Source organism: Neofelis nebulosa, chromosome 13, assembly GCF_028018385.1.
Source record: "Neofelis nebulosa isolate mNeoNeb1 chromosome 13, mNeoNeb1.pri, whole genome shotgun sequence".
NCBI classification, from domain to species: Eukaryota; Metazoa; Chordata; class Mammalia; order Carnivora; family Felidae; genus Neofelis; species Neofelis nebulosa.
The window spans coordinates 7,115,119-7,126,470 of record NC_080794.1 but is presented as its reverse complement, the minus strand read 5'-3'; the positions used below and the strand labels follow the sequence as shown (position 1 = coordinate 7,126,470).

Below are 11,352 nucleotides of genomic sequence, written 5' to 3'. Positions count from 1 at the left end.
TTTGTTATAGAAGCGGTGGGAAAGTAATACACACTACATAAATGTATGGTGTTGCATTACTAATTCTCTAGAAATCAAGGCTATTAATAAAACGAGTAGCAGCCATCATTTATTGAACACTTCTTTGTGCTAGGCACCCTACTAAGCCCTTTATGTATGTAATCTATGTAATCTTACGTAATCCTAGAATATCTGAGGTGGGTATTATTGTCTTCACTTACAGATGAACAAATTGAGGCTCACAGAGGTTAAGTAACTTGTCTAAAGACACATAACAAACTAGGATGTTTTAGAGGCGGGAATTGAACCCGCTCTGTATCACTTCCAGTTCTTCTATGCGTATAGCCCCGTTCCAATACATCATTATAAACGACTGGGTTTGTTTCCATTCTTCAACGTGCATTGTGTTTCTCTCATCAGAGGAGAGGGAGTGGGCCGGGGAAGAGAGGACATCCACGTCCGGGGCGTATAAAATAAAAGAGGAGCCGAAGTCACCTCTCCAAGTAGCAGGTGGAGGTGGCTGATTCTTATAAGGCACTTGCAGTAGATGTGAAGCCACAGAACACTGAATGAACCAAGAAAACGCTTCGGCTCGAAAGTCGAAGATCCTGCACCACTGGTTCCTCATTTGCGTAGGTAGCGGGCGGATCCCGAAGCCTGGCGGCTGTGCGATGTTAAGGAGCAACCGTACGGGGCGGGGCGGGGCGGGGCGGCCCCCCCTCCCCCCGGTTTCCAGGAGCAACCGCCCGGGGAGGGGGAGAGGAGACCGCGGCCGGCCGGGAGGAGCGCTCCCCGCGCCACCTCCTCTTGTTTTGGAGGCCCTCGTGGTCCTGCCTCATTGGCCGCCGTGGAGCCCAAGGCCCCGGGGAGGCGGAGCGGCCTCCGCAGTTGTAGTTCCCGGGTTCTCGCGGCCCCCTGCCCCGCCTTCCGGCAGGAGGCCCCCTCGCGGCCGCGCGAGACCACAACTCCCACAAGGCCCCGCGCTCGGAGGGGGCGTGGCCGGGGCGAAGGGGAAGCCGGGGGCGGGGCCGCCTAGGGGATGAAGTGGGGGCGCTCGGCTCTTCAGCCTCACTCGCAGCTGCCGGGAGCTGGGGAGAGCGGCCCCATCCTCGGGACGGGCGTGCAGACCTCTGACCCTGGAGCCTCTTAGCCGCCGGGAGCCGTCCCCTTGGGTCGTCGCCCGGGCCGCCCGCCGTTCCCCGGCCCCGAGGGGCCCGGCCGGCCGCGGTGTGGGGAGAGGTCAGCATGAGCCGGGGGCCCCGGCGGGCCGGCGCCGGGCAGGGGGCGGCGGCCGCAGTGCAGCTGCTGGTCACCCTGAGCTTCCTCCCGAGCGTCGTCGAGGCCCAGGTGAGCCCGAGTGATGGCGGGGCGGGGACGCCGGCCGAACGCCCGCGGCGGTGGCGAACGGGCCGGGGCTGGGGCTCCGGGAGAGGGCCGGCGCCGGACCCCGAGGGGGATTTCTGGCGAGCGGAAAGGGGCCGGGGTCTGGAACCGAACCGTCACGTCCAGGAAACGTCCGCGAGCCGCGTGCCGTGTGCGGGGGATGGCGACGCTCGCGGGGTGATGGCAGCAAAAAGAGGAAGATGGTGACGGTCCCCTGAGGTGTTTTCGTTTTCCTTTTCTGATTTTTTTTTAAGCGGCTGGGAGTGTGGCGGGAGAGGAGACGGGAATGAAAACGTCATCCGCGGTTTGGGGGGAGACAACACGCGTAGAAACGGTGAAGCCCTCCCGTCCCTCCCAGGAGGGAGGGGAGGTGGACCCCGCGCCCCGCAGAAGTGGGGTGGATAGGGAGGGGACGGGACTCACCAACTTGCTTGAACTTCTGGGGCTCTCTAAGCCCCTCGGCTGCTACCCTCGCTCTGGCATCTTTCCTTGGGACTGCTGTATTTCCACACAACTTGTGGCACCTCCAGATGAGCCCAAGCAAGCGACGTGGGGGCGGGGGCGGGGGGGGGGAAGCTGGCCTTTGCAGGTCTGTGAGCAGCGAGGTGATGGCAGGAGGGTGAGCTAGAGTTGAGGGGCTGCCTTTGTGAAACAGTGTTACTACAGACGTGTTGTCACCACGCCGGACGTGGGAAGGTTAGCTGACCACACAGCCTTGTGCCTGGAGAGCGGTGCTGACTGCTTTTCTACAGAAGGTTCTGAATAGACTGCCAGGTGCAGCCGCGCCTCGTCTGCACCTGCTGCAAAGTGGCAAAACTGCTAAGAGAGAGAGAGGAAAGAACCGTGTCTCAGGTGGCTCGATAATGAGGGGAGATGTCATTGTAGGCAATTAATACTCACTGCTGAGAAAAACCGAAGCTGTGAGCGGAGCCGTGTAAACATGTTTTTCTGACGGTTCGCACGCTGTTTTCAGGGCGTTAGGGTGTCCTGCACTAAGTCCCAGAATGCCTGAATAGCCTGTTTTGTTCGCGTTTGGGTATTTTTTAAAAATGAATGATGTGCTAAAAATAAAAGGGGGCAGACTTGGTTTTGGTATTGGTGAGCGTGTTAAAATGCAGATTCTCTGGCCCTGCCGCCGCCACATGTTCTGATTTAGTGGATCCGGATGTGCCCCAGGGATCAGCAATTTTAAATGAGCCCTGTAAGTAGCTGTAATGCAATTATCCTTTGAGCTACCTTTTGAACCCCACCTAGAAAACACTGAAGTAGCGGAAATCTGGGTGGGAGTATCTACTATATTAATAAAAAGTAAATTCCCCAAATTACCTTTAGCAAAATTATTTTCTAATCACTGGTTGGGTGATTGTTTTTGAGTGGCATGTACATTTAGATATTTTTCTAAAATGGGATTCTTGTCATTTTTCCTTTTTATGCCTTATATTAATTGTATATGTTGCCATCAATCTAGAAGCTTCATTTTAGTCATCTTTATCTGCTAGTTACATGTGTTAATGTTTTATAATTGCACGTTACACATGCAATTTATTAAGGTAAAATTTTTATTTTATTGTATTTAAATGAATATATGTAATTTCATCATGTCCAAATGAATACCTGTAGTTTAAAAATTAAAGATTTGTGCATATTCAAAGTAGCATTGTTCCAAACAGTCCTCCAAAGTGGATACGTTTGGTTTTTGTTTCCAGTGGTACTTTCTAATATAGAAGTTGGAGCACATTTTAGATAGTACTTTAATCTCTAACACGTTTAAATATACATTATCTCATTTTATTGGATACTTCTCAGAAGTGGGGCTATTGAGGTAACAAGTTCAAAAAGCTTACATGACTAATACCACACTTGTTAAGTGAACAAGGTTGAACTGGACCCCTCGTAGGCCCCGTTTTCTTCTGTGCAGTACATCTCTGTATGCCTGCTTCTTTGGGGTATAGAAATCTGAGGGAGACCCAGGAAAATAAAAAAAGTGCAACTAAGACAGTTCTTTCTTGGTGGGGGGTGGGGGGGAGGAAGCCCAATAAAGCATAAAGGGAACAATTCGATTTAAAATAGAAAACACCTGGGGCGCTTGGGTGGCTCAGTCGGCTAAGCGTCTGCCTTCAACTCAGGTCACGATCTCGCAGTTAGTGGGTTCGAGCCCCGCATCGGGCTCTGTGCTGACAGCTCAGAGCCTGGAGCCTGTTTCAGCTTCTGTGTCTCCCTCTCTCTCTGACTCTCCCCCGTTCATGCTCTATCTCTCTCTGTTTCAAAAATAAATAAAAACGTTAAAAAAAATTTTTTTTTAAATAAAAAAAGAAAACACCTCCATTTAAAAGAAATCATTTAAGGAGAGGACTATATCGACTATGTCTCCTTGCAATGAAAGCATAAAGTTATTTTTGAACACAAAATGATAGGCATTTGTATATCTCATACTCCGTTTTCTTATAAATTAAATGTGAATGGGCTTTGTAGTCTGGAAAGCACTAGAAACTAAAGACCTCGTGCATACAAATGATATGACAAGTTAATCTTCCTGTAAAGAAGTAATTTTAGTCAGATGTATTTTTAAATCTTTCTAAATGCATTTCTGAGGTGGCATGAAATCAAAGAATACATAGAGCTCCCCAGCCCCCAGTGGAAAGTCAGATCTTGAGACTCAAACAGTGCTGCTCCAATCCATGACCCTGAGGATTTCCCCCAAACCCTGAAGACCCTGAGTTTCTGCTTTAATTGCTCCTTGGTGTGGAATGGACAAGAAATGAGGGTTGTGTGCCCAAAGAGAGGAAACTAAAAGACCCCATCATAAAGCTTGAACACCAAAGAGCTACGGCCTCAACATGAGAAATGAATCCTACCAGGAATAAGGGGAGAGTAAGAAACTTGCCAGGGAAGGGGAGGGGGGGAAACTCCCTCGAGAATTTGTAACCATGAACTTGTTCCTATAAAGGTTTGCAGGCCAAATTCATGCCACCTATGCTGGGAAAAGCTTCAAGTGGAAAATTTGATTTATAGCAGACCCAGGTTGGTATGCCCCCAGCTTACTGGTAAAAGCAAATGTCCATCCCCTCTGGAGGAATTTATTTTCAACCCAAACCCTAAAGAAGTCTTCAAGAGCCCGTGCCAAGGAGAATAAGCAGCTAATAGTCAAAAATCACAAAACACAAGGCACCATGAATGAGATAATGGAAATATAGCCTATAGAAAAAGACCTGTGATAACCTTAGATTCTGAAAATATCAGACATAATTTAAACACATGAGACATAGTGAATTTAAATACAAAGGGGTGGGGGGCAAAGATAGGGACACTGACCTGAAACTGTGAAAAGGTACCAAGAGATTTTAAAGAATGATCAAAAAGATTAAAACAGTGTGATAGGATTTCTAGAGATGAAATTAAAAACTCCATGGATGGATTAAATAGCTGATTATATCCAGCAGAAGAAATGATTCCTGAATCAGGCAACCATTTTATGTCTTTTTCTAATCCTCTGATACTTTTCCTTTTTAAAAATTTTTTTTTAACGTTTGTCTATTTTTGAGAGACAGAGACAGAGGGAGACACAGAATCCGAAGCAGGCTCCAGGCTCTGAGCTGTCGGCACAGAGCCGGATGCAGGGCCTTGAACTCAGAGACCCCAAGATCATGACCTGAGCTGAAGTTGGGTGCTTGACCGACTGAGCCACCCAGGTGCCCCACTTTTCCTTTTCTTCGTTTCATACTTCACACTAACAATGTAATCCATATTTGTGCACCCATTTGTCTCTGTACCCTGACATTTTGCCTTCCAATGGATTACCATAGATGAACTGTGAACTCTTACCAAAAGCCAATCCCTCTCATATATTAGGTCCCAGTTCCTTCTTTCAAGATCGTGTTTTGAGCAAATCTTTTTTCTCTCCTGGATCATTAATTTTTCCTTGTCTGATGGATTGTTACTGTCATCCTAAAACATACTGTTAATTCTGTTTTAAAGTTCTGTCTTGACCCACCCATCTTTTCTGGCTCTGCTCCCTTTTTCTGTTCCCCTTTATGGAAAAACTCCTCAAAGGAATTACCTTTATTTGTCCTATTCTGGTCCTCTCGCCAGCCTATTCCAGTCGGACTTTTGCCCCTACCTCTCCGAAACTGTTCTTGTCAAGGTCATCAATGTCTGTCTTGTCACTAAAGCCAATAGTTTTTAAACCTTAGCTTTACCTACAGACAGCATTTTTTTCCCCACAGCTCATGGCTTACTCTCCTTGAAATACCTTATTTCTTTGGGCTTTCAGGATACTGTACTTTTCTGATTTTCTTCCTTTCTTTTAGGCTAGCTGTACTAGTGTCCTTTGCTTACTTCTCCTCTGCTACCACTGACCGCTAGTTATTTCAGCCTCAGGTTTCAGGTCGTGTACTCTTCCCCTTCTCTATCTTGGTTCTCTCATTCGGTTTCTCAGCTTTAAATACCACCTATATAACTGATTGTCAAAATCTCCAGAACAGGATTCTCAGCTTTAGATCTGGATAGGCGGGGCACCCGAGTGGCTCATTTGCTTGAGCGTCCCACTTTTGATCTTGGCTCAGGTCATGATCTCACGGTTAGTGGGATGGAGCCCCTCACTGGACTCAGTGCTGACAGTGTGGAGCCTGCTTGGGATTCTCTCTCTGCCTCTCTCTCTCTGTTCCTCCCCTGCTCTGTTCTCTTCTCTCTCAAAAATAAATACTAAAAAAGGAAAAACCTTGGAATTTCCAGAATAATCGGAATGCCTTTTGTTATTTATAATGAGCCCCTTTTAATCACACCTATTTATCCTAATGGGAACCCCTAGATCACCTCAGGGTGGTACTGATCATCAGACACGCCAAGTGATTAGAGCATTGGAATTTTAGCCCCACCCATGACCACTGGGACGGGGAGAGGGATGCTGGAGACAGAGCTCCGTAAAAGCTCTTGGGGCGTCTGGGTGGCTCATTCAGGTGAGCGTGTGACTCCGCTCAGGTCATGACCTCACAGTTCCTGAGTTCGAGCTCTGAGTCGGGCTCTGTGCTGGCAGCTCAGAGCCTAGAGCCTGCTTCAGAATCTGCTTCCCTCTCTCTCTGCCCCTCTCCTGCTAGCACTCTCTCAAAAATAAACATAAAAAATTTTTGAAAAATATAAAAGCTCTTAAAACAAGATGGTTGAGCTTCCAGGTGAGCAAAACATAGACTTTCTGGGAGGGTGGCTCAGAGGCATGGAAGCCCTGAACTTGCACTCCCAGTAGCTTTCCCTCTGCACCTATTCCATTTGGTGCTTCCTGAGTTGTATCTTAACAATAAACCAGTAGATGTAAGGTAAGTGTTTCTCTGGTTCTATATGCCATTGCAAATTACTGAACTTGAGAGTCATTGGAACCCCCAGTTCATAGCCGGTCAGTCAGACGTACAGGTGGCCTGGAGCTTGGCGGTGATACCTAAAGTGGGGATCGTGGTGTGTGACTGAACCCCTAATCTGTGAGGTCTGCTCTAACTCCAGAGAGCAACAGAACTGAATTGGGCGCCCAGTTCGCGTTGGAGAGTGGGAGAATTGGTTGGTGTGAAAAAACGCCAGGTTCCAGTAAAGGCCAGAGTCTTAAAATGGTCTCCTATTTCTCCTTTTTACATACGACATAGTCCTTGTCCTATTTCCTCAGGAACTTCAGGTGAGCATACTGCCTCAGGGCATTGAGCTTTGTATTCCCAGTGCCTGGCATGCGTGCCTCCACGCTCCCACATAGCACACCCCCCACATAGCGCGGCTTGTTCTTTTCCCCCTTGAAGTATTACCAAAATTTGCCAAAATTTCACTGAGACCTTTTTAAATTATACTTTCTAAAATAGTAGGAGCTCAGTTCTGCACTGATGGTCTCCATTCCCTAGTTTTCCTGTCCCTTTATTACCATCTGGAAGCCCCTGGAGGGCAGAGATTTTTGCCTTTTTTTTTTTTTTTTTTTCCTTCTACTTCTGCATCCTCAGCACTTAGAACAGTGCAAGGCTCATGTTAGGTAGGTCCTCAAATAGGTTGAATGAGGGGCGCCTGGGTGGTTCAGTCGGTTAAATGTCCGACTTCGGCTCAGGTCACGATCTCGCGGTCCGTGAGTTCGAGCCCCGCGTCGGGCTCTGGGCTGATGGCTCAGAGCCTGGAGCCTGCTCCGATTCTGTGTCTCCCTCTCTCTCTGCCCCTCCCCCGTTCATGCTGTCTCTCTCTCTCTCTCTGTCAAAAATAAATAAAAACGTTAAAAAAAAATTAAAAAAAAAATAGGTTGAATGAATGAATGAATGAATAAATGAAGGGAAAATAAATGCAAATTCAGAATGAAGCCCAGAAAAATAATGGGATAGTAGATTTTAAAGAGAGCTTATGAGACACGGTCTAATTTGTGTGATTGGAGTTCCGGAAGAATGTAATAGAGTGGGGAAAGTGGTACTGATTCCTGCAGGTCAGTATGAAAAAGACAACCCAGTAAAAAAATGAGAAAAAGGGGCATCCGGGTGGCTCAGTTGGTTAAGCGTCCGACTCTCTGTTTTGGCTCAGGTCATGATCTCATGGTTTGTGGGTTCAAGCCCTGCATTGAGCTTCGTGCCGGCAGTGTGGAGCCTGCTTAGGATTCTCTCTCTCTCCTTCTCTTTCTGCCCTTCCCCAGCTCTCTCTCTCTCTCAAAATAAATGAACTTTAAAAAATCTTTAAAAAAAGAAAAATGAGAAAGGACAAACAAGTATTTCACACAAGGAGCAATTACAAATGTCTTATAAAACATTATACCTCATTAGTACAAAAATCAGATACCCTTTCGTTCTTACTAGATTGGCAAAAATTAAAACAATATCCAATATTGGTAAGGAGATAATTCAGCAGTAATTCCATCTGCTGTTGGATAGGGTTGTAAATTGGTAACCTATTTTGAAAATAAGCTATAGTAATTCCACTTTAAGCATATAAGCTGGAGAAACTCTTATACATATACGTAACGAGATCATGGCAAACCTTTGTGTAGCATTATTTAGCTAAATCTGGAAACAACCTACATATGTTTTGTATTAGTTTCCTGTTACTGCTCTAACAAATTACCACGAACTTAGTGGCTTAACGTGGGTTTCACAGGGATAAAATCAAGGCTGCCTTTTTTTTTTTTTTTTTTTTTTTTTTTTTTTTTTTTTTTTTTTTTTTTGGAGGCTCTAGGGGAGAATCAATCCTTGCCTTTTCCAAGCTTCTAGAGGCTGCGGTGCTTCTGGCATGTGGCCTCTTCTATCTTAGAAGCCAGTAGTGTAACATCTTCCAGTGTCTCTCTGAGTCACACTCTTGTCTTCCTCTTTCAAGGTTCTTAGTATTGAGTCCACCCAAATAATCCAGTATAATCTTACCATCTGAGGATCCTTAACTTAATCATGTCTGCAAAGTCCCTTCCACCGCATACAATAACAGATTTACAGGTTTTAGGAATTAGGGTATGGATATCTTTGGGGGGCATCATTCTGCCTACCTTATGGGTCAACAGTAGAACAAATACATTATGATATTTTCATGTAATGTAACATTTACAGCAGGGAAAATGAATGAGCTACTAGAAAACTCATTATTTTGGGTAGATGTCAAAATGTTAGCAAAAGAAGTATATTACAACATAATTCCCACAATAGATTCCATTAATATTAAAGTTCAAAAATGAGCTCTTAAGTATATTGCTTCAGGATATATATCACATGTGATGAAATTACAAAGAAAAATAACAAAAACAAGATATTCTACCTCCATGAGGAGGAAGATGAATGTAATTAGAAAGGGACTTAAAAAAATAGCTGGGGGCGCCTGGGTGGCGCAGTCGGTTAAGCGTCCGACTTCAGCCAGGTCACGATCTCACGGTACGTGAGTTCGAGCCCCGCGTCAGGCTCTGGGCTGATGGCTCAGAGCCTGGAGCCTGTTTCAGATTCTGTGTCTCCCTCTCTCTCTGTCCCTCCCCCATTCATGCTCTGTCTCTCTCTGTCCCAAAAATAAATAAACGTTGAAAAAAAAAATTAAAAAAAAAAAATAGCTGTATTTGTATTTTTTAAAAAATTTTGGTGATATACAGGTTTTTGTCTTAGTAGTTGTCTTTAAGAGTTAGAAGTAGGTACGTGACAATTTTGTATACCTTACCCCAACCCCTACCACAATTAAAACATCTTTAAAAAATAAACTGTGGTGGTTTACTAACTAAAAATAAACAATTTAAGAAAAATTTATACGAAAGAGAAATATCTGGAGAAAATATTTTTAAAACATAGAAAGCTTTTGGTTCTTATTTCTACCCCCCCATCCCTATTACTTAGAATTTGAGGTTTTATAAATAGTAAGCTTGAGAAATGGAATGAATTTCAGTAGAGTTGGTGACAGGATCTTAGTAACTAGGATAGTAAAGCATATGGAATTCTAGAGCTAAAATTCTTGTTAATGATCCTTTGTTCTTTAAAGAGAATGTACCTCTGACTCTTTATGTTGTAGAGAGTTTGGGGACTTATTTACAGCCCTAGGGGCAAAGCCTGAGAAAGAAACAACTGGGGTGTTCTGGTTTCCAGGTTCTGGTCATTCTTTGCATAGATTCCTCCAGTGGATCATGTGAATGACCTTTAAAAGACTGGGTCCCCTTTTTGTTTTTAAATTTTAATTTCAATTGAGATAATTGTAGGTTCCATGCAGTTGTAAGCAATAATACAAAGAAATGCCACCTACAATTCATCTAGTTTTCCCCAATGGTAACATTTTATAAACGTACAGTGCAGTATTATCACCAGGACATTGGCACTGATTCAGTCTGCTGGTCTTCAGATTCCCCCTTGTCTCATTTGTGTGTGTATGTATTCTTTTCACTTTTATCATGTTTAGGTTTGTGTATCCACCACCATGGTCAAGATACTGAATAATTTGATCACCACAGGGATCCTTCCTCTTGCCCTTTTATAACCACACGACCTCCTTTTCAACCTACGCCCCCACTCCGCCTCCTTCCCTCCTCCAGTCTTTAACCTGGCAACCAATAACCTGTTCTCCATTTCCAAAATGTAAAAATGAAACCACATAGTATGTAACCTTTTGGGGTTGGCTTTTTTCACTCAGCCTGATTCCCTGAAGATTCATCCAAGACGTGGATGTCAGTGAGTCCCATTTTTAAATTTAGCGGAAGAATGTTTTATGGAAGTTTTGGATTCTGAACTCCCTTTGTAAATATCAGTTTCTGTTGCATTAATGGATACTTTGAGTAGTGGATAAAGCATGTATTTTTAAGTGTGATTGACTTAGGACTAAGTCTCATTGCTACTTGGGAAAAATTATTTTAACCGTGCTCAGCCTTGATTTTCTTAGGTATAAAATGAGGATAATACCTATTTCATAGAATATTTTTTTAAAAAAGAGGTAACATGTAATGTTCTTATCACCATGCCTATCATATAAGTGTTCCATAAATGGCAGTGGAAAAGAAAGATAAGGCTACTCCAGCAATATTCTTACAGTCTGTGACTTCTAGGTTAATCTTGGAAGAAATGGCTTTAGCATTCCAAATACTTGTTGGAATTTATGTATGTTTCATATATTTCTCTTTAGCCATTAAACATTAATGCTTAGTTCTTCAGAATAGGTGTATCTGATCCTTCTATTGTGTCTTAATTGGCCATAGTAAAAAGTAAATGATTGCTTTAGTGTTTTATATCTCAGTCAATGAAGACTTGTTACCTTGAATTAACAAATTATCTCTTTTACATAATATTACAGATTTGTTAAGGTTGAAATATCAGTAATGCACATATTTAAAGTTTTATGTTTGTGTATATATTTTCCACCCCACAGGTCACCGGAGTCCTGGATGATTGCTTGTGTGATATTGATAGCATTGATAACTTTAACACCTTCAAAATCTTCCCCAAAATAAAAAAATTGCAAGAGAGAGACTACTTCCGTTATTACAAGGTACAGTTACAATTTTTGATTCCATTCGTAGCAAAG

The 11,352-nt window shown here is 44.1% G+C and overlaps 1 protein-coding gene across 6 annotated transcripts in view; it reads left to right on the top strand.

The window, feature by feature from the left end:
- Positions 1-1,063: 1,063 nt before the first annotated feature.
- Positions 1,064-11,352, top strand: part of ERO1B (endoplasmic reticulum oxidoreductase 1 beta) — a 76,806-nt gene continuing 66,517 nt past the window's right edge. For 3 of the 6 annotated variants that reach the window (XM_058696227.1, XM_058696226.1, XM_058696225.1), the window contains exons 1-2: positions 1,064-1,347; positions 11,197-11,316. In XM_058696227.1, coding sequence (XP_058552210.1) covers positions 1,246-1,347; positions 11,197-11,316 — 222 coding nt within the window. In that variant the 5' untranslated portion in view covers positions 1,064-1,245. The remainder of the gene's footprint in view (positions 1,348-11,196; positions 11,317-11,352) is intronic. The other 3 variants (XM_058696223.1, XM_058696224.1, XM_058696222.1) reach the window with 1 other exon arrangement.